Raw genomic sequence first — 21,353 nt, 5'->3', positions numbered from 1 at the left:
CCCGCTAATGTTCCCTGCAAAGCCCCTGATAACCCCAAAAATTTTGTAAAACGCCACTCAGACCTCCTGAAACGTCTGAATCGATCCTCTGAAACCCCCTGAAATTCACTGTGATCCCGTGAATCGCCTAAGAAACCCTCAAACAGGCTCTCGAAACCTCTCTTAAGAATATTTGGAACCCCTTGAATCTGCTTTAGTTTAGTTTTAGTGTACCATCACTTGAGATCTACTGTTGACATGAACACATTGAACAGTCAGTATATGCTAAATTAAGCTAAGTCAAGCTGAGCTAATTTATTTTTAATTATGTAAGTAAATAAGTAAATAAGTTAATAAGTAAGTAAAAATAAGTAAGTAAGTTAGTAAGTAAATAAGATAGTAAGCATGTAAGTAGGTGAGCAAGTAAGTAAATGTAAAATTTCAAGGGTGTTCAAGAGTTCTATTGTTTCGGAAATTACGATTGGTTGGAGTTTGACTTTGCAGTATTAAATCTCTCAAATTCAAGACATTTATTCATGATTTTTTCCCTAAAGAAGACACTAAAAATTGCTGAAACGTAGAGACGAATCCTAAAAGGTCGTTCTAGAGTTCTGGCACGGCAAAACCGAATTCTCATCAATCGTAAGTGAGTAAGTAGGTAAGTAAGTAAGTAAGTAAGCAAGTAAGTAAGTGTATATTGCAGTAAGTGTATATGCAATACGTGCGGCACTGTCGAGATTAGCTGCCTAGTCTTGCAGCTGCACTGACAATATCACGAACTAATACTGCGTGTACCGCTATTAGACCTCCACAATTTGGCCCAGCCACTTACACTGCTAAAGGAAGTGCCGGGAAGCTTCAACCATGGTCTGAAAGGGCCTGGGTCAGGCCGAAAGTTACTTTCCTATGGCGCCTGATGGTATAGCTATCTACAATCAGAATGAACCTGTAGGTCCACCTGCCTTGGTGGAACTTTCACATGTACGATGCAATTTGACCATTAAGCTATTGTGCTTTTGACTATTGACCGGGGGAGCGACACTAGTTTTGCCAAGCCGAAAAACCCCAAAAAAGCCGGAAGAAGTCGATAAAACCCGGTAAAATTCGCAAAACTTTTACGGGTTTTAGCAGCTTTTTTGAGGTTTTTTGGCTCGTCAAAACTAGTGTCGTTCCCCCTGCTAATGACAATGGTTGCCAAACTGGCGCCATTGAACGTATTCCTGACGTCGAGCGTCACTACTGCAAAGTAGTGGTTCAGGTTCAGCTGTGTTACCTGCGTTGTGATTTATCAGCTGTGGCTCTTCTGATGGGCGGGCCCCTTGGGTGTTTGCTGTTCGTGGATTTCCCGGAACAAATCAAACACTTGGGTGGACTCATGAAGCCTTGTGCATTATAGCCTTCACCACATCGTCACCATCACCAAGGACCTCTTCCGCCAGAGTTTTGTAGGCGTCACCTAGGAGCCAGAGCTCTAGGATCATTTCATTCGTACGTTTACGTCCGAGTACTTGAACTGTTCGGTCTTGATGACGAGCGCGTCGCCCTTTTCACGCTTGGAACCTGCCCCTGGATCTTCTCTGAAAACCCATGACACTCCCTGAAACTCCCTGAGACCTCCAGGTACCCCCTGAGACACCCTGGAACATTACTGTGACTTTCAGGAACCCACTGATCCCCATTGGAACCCCTGAAAAGCACTGAAACTCCTTAAAACGTCCTGATACCTCCTAGAACGCCCCTTGAAGAGCTCCTGAAACACCATGAGACCCCTGGGACTCCTCGAAACGCCCTTGATACCCTTGAAAAGCTCATGAGAACTATTAAAGCGCCCGTGGAACCAGGGGTCTTTTTAAAATGCCCCTGAAACCTTCTAGAACGTCTCTGAGACTCCTTCAAACGCCCCTGAGATCTCCTGTTACTCACTAAAACTCCGTGTAGAGCTCCTGAGACCACCAGGTAACCCTTGAAACCGTCTCGGGTTCCCTGAAAGACCCCTGAAATGTTCCTGAAACCCCCTGGAGCACTACAGAACCCCACTGAGACATGCTGAAACTCCCTGAGGCCCCCTGAAATAGCCCTGAGATCTACAGATATCCCCTGAGATCCCCTGAACTTCCCCTCTTTGCATGTCAGTCCCATGTTGTTTTTCAATGTACTACTCAAATTGTTTGTAAAAAAATATTTACTTCATGTAGGGGGATTAGGGGCATAATGGACACCCGGGGCGAAATGGACACCCCTGTTTTTGCCGAAACCGTTGACTTTTATGTAAAACGTTTAATGCATAAGTGTAAAGGAACAAGTAATTGTTCTATTTTTCAAAAGTACCATTTATATTCCTTCAAAATAACCAAAATATCATTGAAATTAAAGTATGTTTTTCATATGGTGGATTTCTTATAATTTCGAAACAGCAGCAAATAAGGCATTACGAGTGTTTGAGTGTGTCCACCATACAAACAAATGAATTGTTAGCTTATCTACATGTATACGCAGATTTAGCGATCGATGAAGTATAATATTTTTGATCAGAACTTACTAAAAATAGCAATTTCAATGTTGTCGTCGATTCGGGGCGAAATGAACACTGGCAATTATGAATGGATGTACGCGCATTGCATACTGTTAGGCGTTTTAGAGAGTTTGAAAAAAATCAATCCGATAATTTTAGCCTTAAATTTATTTTATTAACTTTGAAGTTATGTAAACTCGTCTAAGATGGAGTATTATATATGTGGTATTGATCTCCGTTGGCAAATTACTTAACTGGTCGATATTCTCAAAGATACAGCATAAAATATGCAGGGGTGTCCATTATGCCCCGATGGGTGTCCATTTCGCCCCGTACCTTTCCTGCCAGCCCCAAAAAACACACGGTTTTCAATTCATTATTTCTTCTCAATAATGCCATTCTACCAGCTGTGAATGGTTGAAATACGTAGGAAACAAGTTAAAGTTGTAGGCCAACTGATAATATGTTAAGTTTTTGTTTGTTATACAGGCCAAACATACTCATTTGCTTAGGGTGTCCATTATGCCCCTAATCCCCCTATAGCCTTTTTGAGGCATATTGAGCTGTGAAATAAGGCGGGATAGGTATCAAATTTGTTTTAAATGAACTTGTGAGTGACAAAAATATGATTCGCACCAGAAACGACATGGGACTGACATGAGAAGAGGGGCAGTAAAATCTCCTGGTACGCCCTGAAACGCCCACCTCTGGTCTCCTCTACAAGAGAAGGTTCATTTATTACGTCTATTGTTTTTACCCCTACCCTCTGTCGCGTTATTGTCTGATACCTAATACACGTACTGTCAAACTTTAGGTTTATTTTTCACGAATTTTAGAAATAAAACATGTTGAAAAATTTGCAGAATTTTTAAAAACGGGAACTCTCTAATTTAAACTCATAATAAGATGAGTCTTATATTGTGATCAATTTCTAAAATATTGTTCAGGGCAATTCCTGAAGAATCTCATTAGTAAATAATATCGATAAATTTTGGTTGGAGTTTTTAGATAATAGAATATTTCTGAAGCACTTGTAGCCTAAAACCAATAAAATTTTTGCGAGATTTCTGGCAAAATGCCTGGGAATACTACAGAATATAACAACACATCACTATGGGGAAAGTGGTGGCCAAAAATCGAAAAATTTACTTGCTTTGAATGACGTGTCTTATATACCATTTGAGAGCTAGATAGTTCAAACCTAGATTCCCAAAATTTCAGCCCTCTGTGATGGAAACTCATTGCGCCACAGATATCAGACTTAGAAAAATAGTGAAAATTGTAGAAAAAATGCATTTTAAACAAATGCAGTTTTCTCAGTGAAAAAACGGTTTAATTTTGGATTTTAATCCTCCGTTGGAAATGTTATTGTCTGAACTTTAAAATGAGTGTGTTGTTGGGGTTACACGGTTAATTGAAATTAGTAAAAAATGGGTAATTATTGACAAAAACAACATTTTTTGCCTAAGTTGGTCTATATCTAACAAGCAGGGTCGAGCAGTCTCAAGAGACCGCCTCCACAGTTTAGTTTGAGGTCTATAGTATCTGCGGAACGCAAATCCAGCTGCGGATGAGCGTCATTTTGACCCAAGCCCGAAAAAATGTTTTTTTTTTGTTATTTTTTGGTTAACTATGATTACACAGCGTAACAAAAATTAACTTATTGTCTGTCTCAAGAGCAAACTTATGTGTCTCCGAAGGATTTTGGGCCGCTGAATCCGAATCCGGGCTCAGCTTTGCTCTAACACGTCACAATTTTGAGCTATACCTCAATTTATAGGGCAAAATATGCGATTTTGGGCTTTTTTGACTGCAAACCATTAAGCAAGGAAATATTTTTTTAAACAATCAAAAGGTTAATTGGTCAATTAACATCTAAATCAACGACTCATGCAAAATATGTCGTATTACCAAATCGAATTTGATAATTTTAAGCGATTTATGTTAGGTACGATATTTCCCATACAAGTCACCCACCAAAAGTTGCATGCAAGTTTTCATACTAACATAAAATGCTTAAATCTATCAAATTTGATTAGGTAAAATGAAATATTTTGCATGAGTCGTTAATTTAGATGTTAATTGACCAATTAACCTTTTGATTGCTTAAAAAAAATATTTCCAAGCTTAATGGCTTGCAGTCAAAAAAGCCCAAAATCGCATATTTTGCCCTATAAATTGATGTATAGCTCAAAATTGTGACGTGTTGGAGCAAATCTGAGCCCGGATTTGGATTCAGCGGCCAAAAATCCTTCGGAGACACATAACTTTGCCCTTGAGACAAAAAAAATGTTGCGCTGTGTTATTGATTATGCGAGTACATACAAAAAAAAATCGTACAAATTAAACAGTGCTTCAAAGGTGGAACTGTTAATTTTAAAATTAAGTCTAAAAATGTTTCACACTTAATTATTTTTATGTTAAAAATGGGTAAAAACTGACCGAAAATTATCGTTCCATACATAAACTGTATGAACCCATCTGGACTGAAATACTTCTTTTGTTCACGAAGATCTTGTTTATATTTTCAATACATATTTAGCAACAGGGAAAGAAACACCACATCTTATATATTAATTTTACTTAAAACTACCTACTTGTATTTAAAAGATGAGGATAATATTTTCAATTCATAAGTTCGTTTTCAAATTAAACGCTAGCAACGTGAGTATAGCACAGTAGTTAATTCAACGAAAACAAATATGAAAATAATTGTTTGTGGTAATATGGAACATAGGAGCATCGTGTTACCGCAGACAAACAGACATATCACTTGGAACAAAATGCGATAAAAATCATCATCACGAAAACATAATCCCCCAATGCTAACTACGTTAAAAAGGGAAACGATGGGAACTGAGTAGAGTGAGACGTCTGTTTAACTGTGGTTTTATTTTAGATCTAAAAAAATCTCAAATAGTCAATGCAACAAAAGTATTTGAATAGGGTGCGGGCACCGGTTTTGCCCAGTCTAAGGGAAATCATTTTTATAAAAATAACCAATAATCCAATGAAAACTACCAATGTGTCAAATGAAAGGTTTCGATCAACACTTTATTAGAAAAATGAAGAAATCAGGCTAATACTTGATTTTTGTATTAAAAGTGACACTGGCCAAAAAAGAAGCCTTGCCGCAGTTTTGGCCATATTCTCAGCTTTGGTTTCTATTTTGGCCAATCACGTGTATTTCTTATGGGAGTGGCCAAATTAGAAGCACCCTGGCCAAAATAGATATATGGGAGCTGATTTTTTAAGGAAAATTAGTTTTTTCTTCCAGTTTTCAATCAAAACGTATGGTTTTCACAGCTTTAGTCATCATATTACATTAGAATCTACTAATAAAAAAATAAATTTATGCCGATTTAGATCGTAACAAGCTGAATACCGCACTATGGCCAAAACTCCGGGCTGGTCAAAACTGAAGCTTCTACCCTATATCAAGGCAAAATATAATGTTGATCTTGCTAAGGTAGAACGACTACAGTAGACGTTCGTTCAGTGCAAACGCTTTAACTGCAATGCTTTTTAACTGCAAGTCCGCTAAGTGTAACAATTTTGCAGTTATCGCACCGCTATCCCTCATAATGAAATGTCAACAGCGATGCGATGTTTTTCAAATGCACATTGGCAGCATTCTGCAGCACCTGACAGTTCTATGACATCTACCAGTTTTTGCAGTTATCGAATTTCATTCGTTAAATGAAACGTAAACATGTTGCAGTTATCGAACGTCTACTGTACTTCAAAAGTTGAAGTACGTAGCACAATATTTTTACAATGGCATAAGGCTCACGCAAAAAATGCTTTGAAAAATAAAATAACGATTGGCGCGACGCTTATTTGGAATTTGGAAACAATGTTATGTTTGGCGGTAAAGTTGACACTATACAGGGTGTTAGGTTCCTGAGTGCAAACTTTTTAAAGGGTGATAGAGGACCATAAATGGAGAAAAAAATTGTTCTACGCATATGGTCAAATCTCAACCGTTACGTAGTTATTGAACTTCCCATGTTTATGACTCTTTTTGCCTTAACTGACAATAACTTGAAAATGGTCAAACTTATCGAAGTTTTTTTACCCTTATTCGAAAGATTATTGAATTTTCTAACAAATGGCATCTTTGAATCGATTGGTTTAGTTAAATAACTAAGTTTTCTAGAGCAAAATAGCTAAAAATAGTGAATTTTTATTGGTCTTTGTCAATTATCTTTGAAACATGCGTAATAAATTAAAATTCTTTCTTTGGCAAAGTTGTGGCTCCTGTTACACTCTACAATTCGTTCTTTGACACCAAACTTCTAGCTCTTATCGTTTTGTTGCAATTTCGATTTTAACATCGCATTTCAGATCATAAATTTGCAACTGTCATGGAAAGCACTGTTTTGCGCATTGTGCCGCACATTTAAATTAAAATTGCAAGAAAACGATAAGAGCTAGAAGTTTGGTGTCAAAGAACGAATTGTAGAGTGTAACAGGAGCCACATTTTTGCCAAAGAAAGAATTTTAATTTATTACGCATGTTTCAAAGATAATTGACAAAAACCAATAAAAATTCACTATTTTTAGCTGTTTTGCTCTAGAAAACTTAGTTATTTAACTAAACCAATGGATTCAAAGATGCCATTTGTTAGAAAATTCAATAATCTTTCGAATAAGGGTAAAAAAACTTCGATAAGTTTGACCATTTTCAAGTTATTGTCAGTTAAGGCAAAAAGAGTCATAAACATGGGAAGTTCAATAACTACGTAACGGTTGAGATTTGACCATATGCGTAGAACAATTTTTTTCTCCATTTATGGTCCTCTATCACCCTTTAAAAAGTTTGCACTCAGGAACCTAACACCCTGTATAAAAACTGCATATAGACATAACGTTTCAAATATGGTGAATTCGATTGGCCATGCTCTCAAAAATCGTGAAAGTGAATCTAAAATGTTTACCATTCCCAAAAAGTTATATGGAATGATGTCACCTGAACAGGAAAATAAGTAGATATTGCTTGTGAATTTGATTAAGCTATGTCTCTTGAAACTTAATTAATAAAATTTGTGATGGAAATTTATCAATCAAAATGATTTTCTATTTAGCAGTATATTCATTCCTGCAGTATAAAAAATGGAGACAAATCATCAACTTAGTTATCGGTGTTTATATGTGTTCAGTAAAATAATAGAAGCATATTAAAAAAGTATCCTTTAGACGAGTTTGAACAAATATTACAGGGGGGGGGGGGAGGGGGGGGTGTCAGATAAGTTGGAGGGGGGGCTCTTGGTAGATGAACAATTCTTTACCAAAATACGTGATCGATAAACGTTATATAACGTATAAAATGGGTGGAAGGGGGTCAGATTTGCATCGAAAGGGGGGGGGGGGGGGGAGTGCTTCCACCTCCACCTCTCCTGTTTTATCTTATGCATGGCAATCTTATTCTAGTATTGATTTGCATTCGAACTGCCTCAACAATTAAAAAGAAACGTTTAAGTTAATTGTTCAAGAATAAGTAGTTCCTAACTGGGTTAAATACTAGTTACAGCTTCCAGATGTGATGAAAATACATAAATTTGACTAATGTTATGCTAATCTTACTAGAATACTTCCAAAAAATGAGGAAAATCCAAAACAATATTTTTGGCCACCACTTTGTATGGAGCCGCCCCATAGTGCACATGTGGGATCTCCAGAATAAAATTTGTATGTTTTTTTCAGAAATTACGTTTAGAGAGTTATTATCCCAGTTTCTACAATTATCAAAGATCAAACATGTTTTCTTTATTATGACCTTCAAAGTGTTCTAACTTTGAAAGTATTCAATCAAAATCGTTCAAAATTTCACTGAGAACAGTTTAACACATACGCTGTCAAATTTTGATAAGAATTGGGGCAGTATGGGCAGTTTATTTACAGTCCAAATAGTGCACACGGGCTTTAGCATTGTTAAAAATGCCTAAATTTACTTATTAACTTGATTTCTAGAAAAAGATTGAAGATTGGCGGATTCATACCTAGATGGAAGATGTATCCAATGATTCGTAGTAGGATTCGGTTTTGATGAAGTCCTCTTTATAAACGATTCTTTGATATGAACTGTTTTTGTTCTAATGATGACTGACTGCGTGCGCGACAGTGCGGTGGTGAGACGAAGAGCAACCCTGACTGCGCTGTAATGACACCGAGAAACAGCAGTTTCCAGATAACTCGGTGAGACCGTTTCAAACTACATTTTCTTTTTTTCGAGGGAACATTCATTAACTTCGAAAACTAATTTTTAGTTACGCAACATATCTTTCGCACCCAGTTTGTTTCATTTCAGAGAGCGAGTAAAGGCGCTTAAGCCTAGGCATAAGTGCCAGGACACGGACCAAATACCTGTGTTCCATCCCAGGAAACGAAGGACCAAGGGGTGACATTAACTTTCTTAGCATCGTCACCCCCATCGATTTTCACTTATTTTGCTTTCTCAAAAGCTGAGTGGTTGGTACGAGATGTCCCCACTTAATGGCTTTATTGTAATAACAATAACGCTGCACAGTAGGCCTGGCCGCTTTAATGCTTGTAATGCATTTCCAATGTACTGCAAACATTAATAATGACAAGAAAAATGGTAGAACTAGTCGATTCTATCATTTTCCAGGATTCTTTCAATGAATGGCTGTGTATGTGTAGACTAGACTAGACTAGACTAGATTCTTTGATATGAACTGTTTTAATAAATTATTTCGTCATCCATTTCACAGGTACTACGCCATCCTGATGCCCGTGTTCTGCTTCGTCATCCCGACGTTTCTGTCGTACTACTTCCTGGACGAAACTTTCTCCAACTCGTGGTACATCGTGGCCATCTTCCGTTACGTTTTGTCGCTCAACGGTACCTGGCTGGTGAACAGCGCTGCGCACATCTGGGGAACGAAACCCTATGATAGGTCAGTATTTGCAATTTGAACTCCAGATCCAGAATAAAGCAACTAATCTAGATTATTTCGGTTTCGGTTTTGCCAGGAAAATTTCTCCAACCAACAGCACCTTTGTGGCGATTGCTGCCGTGGGCGAGGGCTGGCACAACTATCACCACGTGTTCCCCTGGGACTACAAGACGTCGGAGCTGGGCCAGTACAGCACAAACTTCACGACGGCGGTGATCGATTTCTTCGCCTGGATCGGCTGGGCGTACGATCTGAAGTCGGTGTCGGACGATATGATCAAGAAGCGAGTGCTGCGGACCGGTGATGGTTCGCATCCGTACAGTGAAGAGGCCCTGCGGGAAAAGATGGTCGACTACATCAACAATCTGGATCACGATAACGAGAAGGTCGTGTGGGGCTGGGACGATCATGATATGGCCGAGGACGATCGGAGGGACGCCACGGTTAGCAACAAGAAGGAGTAGCGGAAGGGCGGTGCGTGACCGTGGCTCTCTTCTTTTACGCGGGGGATCTTAGGGAAACCGGCCCGGTGCCGGTTTTCTCCGACTGCTGGAGGTTATTAAGTATACTACTACGGGGTCAATGTTGATGTACTTGCTTTGATCGATGATGGATTTCTCTTGTGTAGGCTAGCGGGGAGGGTTCCCCCTCCAAGTGGTGCGGGGGACTTGCTAGTATTTAGACAACGAGGAAGAAACTGTAGCTCAAGTGAATTGTTTAATTTATTCTTTAGTTCTTCTTGCGTGATGCAAGAATACTCTAGCGCTAAGTGAATATCTTACGGATACAGTAGTTGTAGCGTTTCGTACGATCTAGGATGACTAAATACAACTTTTTCAACAATACAAAATGCATTGTTATTATATCCCATAGAGTTTTTTTCTTTTTTTATTCGATCCCTAGCTTGCGCTGATATGATGGTAAAGTGTAACTGTGCTCCAGCGCCGAACCTATAGAACTCTATACTCCTTATGAATAATTCTAGCTGAGACCGGACTTTTCACACCTTATCTTCAAAAAGGTTTTAGGTGGCAATTTCTGAAAGTCCTCGCCAAAAAAAAAAAAGAAAAATGCATTTAGTATCTAAAGTTGATGGACCCCCCGTTAGTTAGAACGCAATTTTTGCAGACCCCTCGATTTTGGTCAAATGTTGGCTAATTTGACCGTTATAACTCGAAAATTTGTCAGAAACCAACCTCCAAACCAAATATTGTTGAAAAGAGGAAAGATAGAGCTGCTGTTTACAGTTATAAAAAGTTGGGTCGACCATATTGATTTTGACCGCCATCTTAGATTTTTATATACATAAAAACTTTTTTTTCACCAGGTTGCCAACCACCGATTTTCAAAATTGTTGCATCAATTGATTTTGTCCTATCAAAAGTTATCTGCCATTTTGTAAATCATGCCACTTTTGCGCACTGTGCCAGGTGCCGATCGTTTACATAAATGCAGCATTATTTCGCAGTGTTTACGAACATGAATTTGAATTCTGAATCCACTAATGGAAAGCTACAGGTTCAAGTTTTTCAAAACATTAAACAAGTTATAAAAGAAATCCCCGCATAATTGAGAAACAATAAAAACCAGAAACGAATCTCCGATTTTACTGCAGGAGTGTATGTGTATACCAGGGATGCCATATATACAGATTTATCTGTATTATACAGATATTTGAGCATCTATACAGATTGCGTTTGTATGGGATACAGATTTTCCATTTGTATAGGATACAGATTTTCCACACAAATTTTGTATGGGATACAGATTTTTGAACGAGTGATACAGAAATTCATCTGGCATCGCTGGTGTATACATGCAGGCGTAAACTCTGATGATGTTGCACGTCGTTACCGGTGCGCATGGAAATGTATGGAGAAAACGTGGCTTGATTTATAAAACTGCGGACAACTTTTGATAAGACAAAAAACATTTCTAATTTTTTGATATGTTGTGTATAAATGTCTCAGCTTTCAATTAATGCAATAAATGTGAAAATCGGTGGTTGCCAACATGGTGAAAAAAAGTGTTGATATAAAATCCAAGATGGCGGCCAAAATCAATATGGCCGACCCAACTTTTTATAACTGTAAATAGTATCATTTTGAGGGAGTTTTAGAAGAAACTTTAATCACAGACAAACAGACGTAACACCTTGAACGATTTTCATGGAAATCCATCGCCCAGTTCACACTACCATCACCTGGTGGAGAAGTTGCACGAAACACTGTGTTGTGCCATATCGTCAACAGAAGGCGCTAGTGTGAAATGTCAAACACATAGAAAAACGATGCGCGCCTCTGGTTGTGAAAGCCTCAACTATGAAAATTTAAAATGATCGGTCGCAGCGTGGTCGATGGAAATTTCGCAAGTGTTACGTCTGTTTGTCTGTGCTTTAACAGTTCAAATGTAAAACCACAGACAAACAGACGTAACTCTTAGAGGAAATTCATCAAAAACTTTTGTCCAGTATCATTTTTATGAGCACACTGCCACCTGTTGGTAGAACCGCGCGCGACACTGTCGGCTATGATGGATTTCGATTTGACGTTTTGCTGACACGCACACTACTACACAAATTGCCTGTAATTTTCGATTGCATAATTCAGCAACGTGTACACTGGCAAACGTCAAAGCAATCGAACACTAGCGCCTCTGGTGGAACAATCGCGAAAACCAAATGAAATTTGAATTGATCGTTAAATGCATGTACCAAGCCGTTTTGAAGAGTGTTACGTCTGCTTGTCTGTGGTAAAACTTTGTAACGGTCATATCAGAGTAAGGAATCTATGACAAAAGGTCGAAAGACATAAGGTCGAAGGACAAAAGGTCGAAAGACAAAAGGTCGAATGGACAAAAGGTCGAAGGGACAAAAGGTCGAATGGACAAAAGGTCGAATGGACAAAAGGTCGAATGGGACAAAAGGTCGAATGGGACAAAAGGTCGAATGGGACAAAAGCACAGAGAACAGACATTTAAGCTCGAACAAAAATACGTCGAAATCGTGTGTAAAGGATTTAAGTGCACCTCAACGCCACCAACGGAGACTGCCCCACATATAAAGTCGATTTGACCCCACGATGGCAGTGTTCATCTTTAAAATACACTAGCCTACAAAGCGACACGAGCGCCAAACGGCCAAAAACGGTGAGCACTGGAAACAAATATGACAACACAACAATGTAAGTGATGGGACGCTAGCGCCGCGCAACAGGAGCATAACTACATACTCTGAAATGACCGTTACAAAGTTTTACACAAGGCAGAAAGCGAAGATAGACGTCTGTTCTCTGTGACAAAAGGTCGAATGGGACAAAAGGTCGAATGGGACAAAAGGTCGAATGGGACAAAAAGTCGAATGGGACAAAAGGTCGAATGGGACGGACAAAAGGTCGAATAGGATAAAAGGTTAAATGGACAAAAGACAAATTTGAAGACATGAAAAAGTGATCAAAGTGTGACAGAAAAACGACAACTATAATTCCGATAAAATTAATAGAACCAGTGATTCCAAAATTATTCAACAACTTAAAAAAAAAACATTATCGAAAGATAGGATAGGAAAGATAGGATGTCCATAAATGATAGAAAATAATGTTATTCATTGAAATTAAATGTGGACAACAATGTTCCTTGAAAGAGCAGCCTATGGGTAGAAGAAGGATGAATCATTGATTGAAATATTGTCATTTGAAACTCCAATCATTACAGCGATCTAACCCCCCTAAGAAGCAAGGTTTTTCGCACCACGATGGCGTTATGCACGTTCAGCGTGCCTGTCTGGGCTGGGTCATATCGACCCCAACATTCTACTAGGGTTAATAAAGCCAAACAGTCTATGCACTAGGGAATGATAAATCTCTGGGTATTTTATGAGCAAACACAATGAAATTATTTACTTATACAGTGCAATTCATAGGAACTACCTATCTTTCCAAGAGAGGATAATCACTAAGCACAACTAGTCAATGACTATTTCTGCAGTAAAGCTAGGAAGAACAGCTATTGAATAAAAGAAGGCAAAATGTCTGATTGAAATATAAGCACCTAAAGAGTCAATAATTATTGCAGTAACAAAACTTAAAGGAATAGCCTATAAACTAAAGAAGGAAAAATTCCTAAAGAAAAAAATCTAACTAAGTTGCCATTAAATACTATATCAACATAACTTGAAAGAACAGCCTATAAACGAAAGAAGGAGAAATTTACTATGTTCTCTGAATGAGTAACAACAGAAGCTCATCATTTTTTTTAATCTTATAAGTGAGACACATCAGCTGGTAACTTGTTCTTCTAAAATTTTTGTTCAAGAACAAAAATTTTAGAAGAACAAGTTACCAGCTGATTTCGACCTTTTGTTCCATTCGACCTTTTGTCCCATTCGACCTTTTGTCCATTCAACCTTTTGTCCATTCGACCTTTTGTCCATTCGACCTTCTGTCCATTCGACCTTTTGTCCATTCGACCTTTTGTCCATTCGACCTTTTGTCCATTCGACCTTTTGTCCATTCGACCTTTTGTCCATTCGACCTTTTGTCCATTCGACCTTTTGTCCATTCGACCTTTTGTCTATTCGACCTTTTGTCCATTCGACCTTTTGTCCATTCGACCTTTTGTCCTTCGACCTTTCGTCCTTCGACCTTATGTCCTAAAGCCCAGAGTAAGTGATTATGCTCCCGTTGCGTGGCGCTAGCATCCCATCCCAGCCGTGTTGTCATTTTTGTTTCCAGAGCTCGCCGTTTTTGGCCGTTTGGCGCTCGTGTCGCTTTGTGGGCTAGTGTATTTTAACGATGAACACTGCCATCGTGGGATCAAATCGACTTTTTATGTGGGGCAGTCTCCGTTGGTGGCGTTGAGGTACACTTAAATCCTTTACACACGATTTCGACGTTTTTTTGTTCGAGCTTAAATGTCTGTTCTCTGTGCTTAAATCCTTTACACATGATTTCGACGTATTTTTTTTCGAGCTTAAACGTCTGTTCTCTGTGCTCTAACTATCACTTTGAGTAATTAAATGCATTTTCCTTATATTTTGGCAAGGATTTTCAGAAAATCGCCACCTTAAGCATTTTTAAAGACAATGTGTAAATAGTGGGGCGGTCTCAGCGAGATTTACTCGTATGTGATGGTTGTGACGATTGTTGATGTCTTTAAAAACGTCAGCAAAGCTAATGTCGTTTTCGTTTTTGCGGTGCAGCACTTTTGCACCGAAAACGTTCGTTTTTGATTTTCGTGCTACACCGGTGTAGCACTTTTTCTGCACCGCTCATGATAGTGCAGCACTCAGAAAATCGGGAGTGTAGCAGGTGTACACTAGAGACTGTATATATAGAGACACGCAAAGACAACTTCTTTTGAGTGTTGTTCTTCTGACTTTGTTTTCACAATTTTGCTGGCGTGCTCGATAGGTAGCCGATTTGACAGTTCGATAGGTAGATTTGGTTTCACTCTTTGCGGGACTGTGTTATAAACAGACTGTAGTGTACACCGAATCCACCAATCAGCGTTTGCAAAGTTGTCAATATTATGGTTTGTAAACACGCACACCAATGCAACTACACCAAAAACGTTCGTTTTTTCAGCGAAAAGTGTAGCACGAAACGGTGTAGCACCGTCGCAAAAACGAAAACGACATAAGAAGCATTATGGATCATGCTGATTATACAGTAGACGTTCGCTCGGTGCAAACGGTTTAACTGCAATGCTTTTTAACTGCATGTCCGCTAAGTGCAACAATTTTGCAGTTATCGCGCCGCTATCTGTCAAAAACGAAGCGTCAACAGAGGTGCGATGTTTTTCAGATGCACTACAGCTGCATTGCGATGTTTTTGAGTGCATTCTGGCCGCGTACAACAGCAGTTGACAACTGTTTGACGGCTGTCAGTCGTTGCAGTTAGCGAATTTCATTCGGTAACTGAAACGTAAACATGTTGCACTTATCGAACGTCTACTGTAGTGTCGTTTTTCTGCACGCCAGTCTCCTAATGTCATCTGAGTATCCCTCTGTACTTAGCACACTCTTGTCTGTACCCTGTCTTGTAGAATGGGCATATGAGATCAGTTGTATCTTTAAAGGAATCTTGGTGATTTATTAACACAGCATATAGTTGTGTTAAGTGCATCCAGGATTCACCCTGCATAGCATCCTTGTTGTTTTTCAGCACGTCTAGGGCTTTAATAACATCACACTGCAGTGTTATTATTCTACTTCTGGGTAAACCTTCGTTGTTACCTTTCAACAAAAGTTAAAAGTGTTTTGGCACCTGAATTTTTGCGGCTGCAATGTAATTGTCCGAGTCAATGTGCGGACCTCTGTGAAACCTCACGTTTTTGATGCCCGAGTAATGTTGTCCATTGACAAGCACGTGATATATATGGGAGCAACTTGCGTGTCGTTTCGGATATTTTTATGTTTGAAGTAGGTATTGCATCGCCCTATTGTTGGTATGAAGGGTATCCGTAGTTATCAATGACTGGTCAAAAGCAACCTTTTCTCCTGATGTGCGCTTCTGAATCTCCGATGACTTTTGTTTTATCTTATTTTGGGTATTTTCTTTAAGCCTTATCAAGGCTCTCATAGAACTCATCCTTCAAGCCATCAGGCATAGACACATATTAGGCTGTACTGCAGGAATTAAACGGCTACGCAGTCTTCAATACGGAAAACGAAGTTTATTGTTTGTCCGAAGTTTCGACACTGGGGTTTTGTGTCATCTTCAGGGGTACTAAAATTTCGACTGTTTCGGCTGTTCGACGAATGGATACAAAGTTTGGTCTGGATTACTTACACTAATTGTTCGTTTTTGGTCTTATGTTTCGTCTAACTGTAACTGTCTGGTTGTTTTGTTGTTGGTACATGCTGCGAACAACAACATTTTCATCCTATGAAAAACAAAAGATTGAAGCACTGTTTGTTTTGTTTCTTATTTTTGCATTTTTTGTTAGAAGTGAGCACCCATGAAAACAAAAGGAACGGATTCAAACGGTGCCGTAATCGCTAGTATTCGAATAGGATGAATATGGGAGCGTGAGATTACTGATGGCACACATACCCTATTTGCTTGTTCTCATATTTGCGTTTGTTTGTTCACGTTTATCAGATCAGAAGGGTTTTCTGAGCGTGAACAATAGTTCAAGTTGTTTAGTTCAATAAATTCTCGTTAGGCCCGATTTGAACATTTCGTACATTACATACACTGGAAAAAATGGTTGAAATTGAGTATACAAATTAATACATCCGAACCTCCATTTAGGTAACGAGTCGGGACTGCCTAAATATAATGTTTACCTAAATGGATTAATTACCTCAATGGATTTAGTTCATTACCAAAATGGATTTCATGGTTGCAAAGAAGTTTGAGAAGGGCTTGCAGATGCAAAGGGGAGGAGATCAAGGCTTTCAGATGTAGGGGGGATAGTCAGAGGGATTTCAAGGGAATTTTTAAGGGGGTTGGGGGTCAGGGGCGTTTCCAGACGTTTCAGGAGGTTTCAGAGAGTGGCTTCATATGCTCTCATGTGAACTTCACGGGAGTTTCAGAGGCGTTCCAAAGTGTTAAAAGGCGTTTCAGGGCGTTTCCGGAGGATTCATAGGTATAGAGGTATTTTAGGGGGCTTCAGAGGCTTTCAGGTGCGTTTCACATGGATTTTGTGTTTCAAAGGTGTTTCAAGGCGTTTCAGGAGGTTTCAGAGAAGTTTTGTGGGGCTTTAGAAACTCTCAGGACGTTTCATCACCGACGAACCGACGTGACAGTTGTGATTCAAAACAGTCCCCCCTAAATTTAACGGTCGACCAGAGAAGCGAGCGAACGCTTCTGTCAAATCAGCGCAGGCGCGAACTTTCCTATATGAATACACGGGGGTTTGGAATCATGCTATCAAGACAACGTGAACCGTTATAGAGGTGGCGATAGTGTTCGGCTATTTTCCATCATGGCGTCGGGGGCAACAAATTTGAATTTATTTGTTCTAGCTGTTACGTCGGTTCGTCGGTGGTTTCATGGCCTTTCAGGAGGTTTAAGGGTGCCTCCACAGGGTCGCAGATGAATTTGACGGAGGTTTAATTGGGGCTTTAGAGGCGTTTCAAATCGTTTCTAGGTGATTCATGGAGTTTTAATGCGTTTCAGGGAGTTTCAGGAGGTTTAAGGGGAGCTTAAAGGGGCTTCAGAAGCTTGCATGTGAATTTCACGAAGGTTTCATTGGAGTTTCAGAGGCGTTTTAAAGCATTTCAATATGTTTCAGAGCATTTCAGAAGGTTCCCGATGAATTTGAGGGTGCTTGAGAGGCTCGCAGGTGAATTTCCCGGAGGTTTCATGAGGGTCTCAAGGGCGTTTCTAAGCGTTTCAAGACGATTCAGTGCGTTTTAATGCGTTTCAGGGCGTTTCATGAGCTTTAGGGGATCTTAAGGGGGCTTCTGAGGCTTTCAGGTGAATTTCACGGAGGTTTTATAGAGGTTTTAGAGTCGTTTCAATGCGTTTCAAGGCGTTTCATGGCGTTTAATGCGTTTTAGGGCGTCCCATGAGGTCTCAGGAGGGTTCTAGGGGGTTTCGTTTCAGAGGCGTTTCAAAACGCTACAAGGCGTTCCAATGCGTTTCGGGGTATTTCAGGAGGTTTCCGGTGAGTTTGAGCGGGTCTAAAAGGCTTGTTGGTGAATTCCACGGAGGTTTAATGGGGGTTTCAGAGGCGTTTCAAAGAGCTTCAAGGCGTTTCAATGCATTTCAGGATATTTCAGGAGGTTTCACAGAGGTTTAAGGGGGCTTCAGAGGCTCTCAGGTAAATTTTACAGAGATTCGATGACCTACACTCAAGAGAGTTCTAGGAGACCCTCAAAGATTCTTCGAAATCAAAACTTGATAGTTCATAGTTACCTGAGGTTGTGTGAGTATGAACCTTAGTCGTAAATCTCTTACAGATAACCAAATACGTTACTAGATCCGATGCCCGATACTCAATGAAGTTTTTGGAGATCCTCAAACTGACAATGAACTCACCACTTGACAGCACATAGCTTCATGAGGCTATACAAGCATAAATTTCATTCATAATACTCCAATAGATCACTGATTACGCTTGTAGATCTGGTAGCCTAAACTCCAGGGAGTTCTCAGATACTCTTATACTTTTTTAACTCTTAAACACTCCATTAACGTCCCTTAACTCTCAATTCTGTTTTTTTTTTCCCGTAAACCAGGCCAATTTATAATCTTAAGTACTCCAACTGCTCTGAAATTCCCAAATTCCATTTAGGTAACGTTACCTAAATGGAGGGACCTAAATAGATTTTACCTAAATAGATCCTACCTAAATGGAGGTTTCAGTGTATTATATACATTTGCAAGTTCTTAGTGATTCGTTAAACTGATCATATTAATTCTGATTTTTGCAGAGTGTAACTCATTAGAAATGATAGGATGAAATGTGTTTCGGTGGCATCACATTCATCGAGCACCTGATATCCATATATGCTAGCAGCAACTATGCGCCTTTGGTTATGCAATCCAAATGATTCAATGTGTGGTGGTAATGCTGTCACCGTATGCATTTACGATATATGGATACGACCGACTAGTGCCTTGCGTTTCTTTCGTTTTTGGGTAATCTGTGCCAGTTTTACTTTTATCTTAAATCCCTTTAGAATGATAATCCTGTGCCAGCAATCACTTTTAGCGCACTTCTGGTAACCCGGAATTTGGTTACCCCTTCAAATTCTTTTGATCGAGATTCAGCCAAACGATTTTCGGTCAGATGGGTGGATACGCTTCGACCTTATTTTACGTCCGTTTCTTTTACGACGAATCGGTATACGTCCATTTTTTACGTAAAATATTTAGATTAGCGTCCATTTCAACCATTGATCTAAAATCATAAATAGCTTTACTGCAATCCGGGATAACATTGATATTTTTTTTTTATCTTTCTTTGATAGTTTCTTGCGCAAGCAAACGTTACATGATTTATATTTTCGGACAAGTAGGATCTTGTACCATTTGGGCTTTTGCCGCTATAACTAAGTCAATTTCAAATCAATTGATTTGAATGTGTGCATAGAGTTTGATACAGTGCGTATCTAACTATGCGTCAAAACTTAAGTAATTATGTATGAAATTGACTTAGTTACAGCGGCAAGTGCCCAAAATAGGTACACCTGTCCAAATGATACAAGACCCTACTGGCCCTTTAAGTACGTTCTATGCTACTTTGAAAAGTAATTCGAAACTTTAGAATTCGTTTAAATAGGCTTTCTGAACTACCCGGTTTGGGGTTGCTTTGATTTGGCTGGAAAAGGACGATTTTTGCGTGGCATGATGAGTGTAGGTATCACCCTCTAGCAGCGAAATCATCAACTAATTGCCGAATCATCAGTTTTTGACCTTGTGAATCATCAGATTGTTTTTGACCTTGTGAACAACTTTGTCAAATACACTCTTATATTTTCTAAATTATCCAGATTTTGAGATAGCTCATGTAATAACTTATGCGTGCTATTACTGGCCAGTAGGCCTGTCCAATTTATAGAAATGTTCTCTGATGCTTAAGTCCACCCCCATTTTTTGATGGGCATCCAAAACGAAGTAACTGATCCAAATTTCAGCCAAATCCATTGAAATTAAGAGGTGCATCAAATCAATTTTGTGTTTCCGACTATTTTCGAACTTCAAAAAATCATAACCACACTAAAAGTTGTCGAAAGTTAGTTCTTTTTGCAAAAGAGAGATATAACTGTTTGCTATAAGTTCTCCGAACAACGTATGCCAATAAAATTTAAAGGAATCATATGTAATTAAGGGCTGTTCATTAACCACGAAAAACAAATTTTGGCCATCCCAGACCCCCTCCCCCTCTTAGGCTTTCATCCATACAAAAAAAAATATGGATCGTTGACTTTGGCCAGAACCCCCCGCTCTCCAAAAAAACTACGTGGTTTATGAATGGCCCCTTATCACATTTGTAATCCGGAAAACCTTAAAAAGTTGTATTTTTGATATAATTTGATCTGGAATACCCTAATATCTATATTAAGTTGAATACTCCATTGCACGGTGACGTCATCAAGAAATCGCTCTCTTTCGCTCCTACTGAGAATTAGAAAACAACAGGACCAACACCTGTCAAATTTGACAGGTACTGGTCCTGTTGTTTTCAAACTCTCTGAAAGAGCGAAAGAAATAGAATTTCGCCGTGAGGTGGTCTATATTCTAAAACGCCATCTTATTCTTCAATGTATTGTGATTATTTGCTTCTTTGACATCAATGCTGTAGACTTCTGCCAGGATTGCTTATGGAATTTCTTCAGGAACTCCTTCGTGGATTTCGTGGACCCATTTTGGAATTCTTTCAGGTGTTTCTAATGGAAATCATCCACAAGTTTACTCCAGAAAAATTCTTCTGGTTTCCGCCAGAAGCTTTTAGGAGAATCTCGGAAGGAATTCCTGAAAAGGAAATGAAAAGGGCGAGAAATATTTACTATAATCGTAGTTATCATGACTCGTTGTAATAATATCATAAAGTGGTATATTTTATGATTAAATTACCTTTTGTCATGAATTTAGCAACGGATTTTTCTCGTGTATTAAAACTCAATGTTTTCCTATCTGGAATCTGGGCCTTATAATTCTGAAAATAATTTGGAATCGGCTCGCCCTGTAAGGCAATCCATGAGACAGATGTGATCAGCTGATTTTCTTTGTTTACCATGTATTTTTGACATTCGTCGATCGGGGCGACAGTTGAACACAAAGGAATTTGTTAAGCATTGAGAACACTCGACGAAAATTTGGTAAGCTGGACGTACACTGTGTTTACAATTTCAGCTGTCACCCCCATCGCGATATGTCGTCATGGATTGCCTTATATGTACTTCGGTCTGAATACCACTGCTCTAGAACCAACAAAGCAAGGATTGTGATATTTTGATTTTCTGAATTTACTTTTCTTGTTTACTTGTC

General features: G+C 39.1%; 1 protein-coding gene across 1 annotated transcript in view; it reads left to right on the top strand.

The window, feature by feature from the left end:
- LOC115267364 (acyl-CoA Delta-9 desaturase-like) overlaps nt 1-10,276 on the top strand; it is a 76,606-nt gene extending 66,330 nt beyond the window's left edge. The window contains exons 5-6 of the mRNA XM_062847054.1: nt 9,226-9,411; nt 9,488-10,276. Of these exons, the coding sequence (XP_062703038.1) occupies nt 9,226-9,411; nt 9,488-9,875 (574 nt within the window). The 3' untranslated portion in view covers nt 9,876-10,276. The remainder of the gene's footprint in view (nt 1-9,225; nt 9,412-9,487) is intronic.
- The last annotated feature ends 11,077 nt before the right edge of the window (nt 10,277-21,353 follow it).

Source organism: Aedes albopictus, chromosome 1 (genome assembly GCF_035046485.1).
Source record: "Aedes albopictus strain Foshan chromosome 1, AalbF5, whole genome shotgun sequence".
Taxonomy (NCBI): domain Eukaryota; kingdom Metazoa; phylum Arthropoda; class Insecta; order Diptera; family Culicidae; genus Aedes; species Aedes albopictus.
The sequence above is the reverse complement of the archived record's forward strand: the minus strand, read 5'-3'. Positions and strand labels throughout refer to the sequence as shown.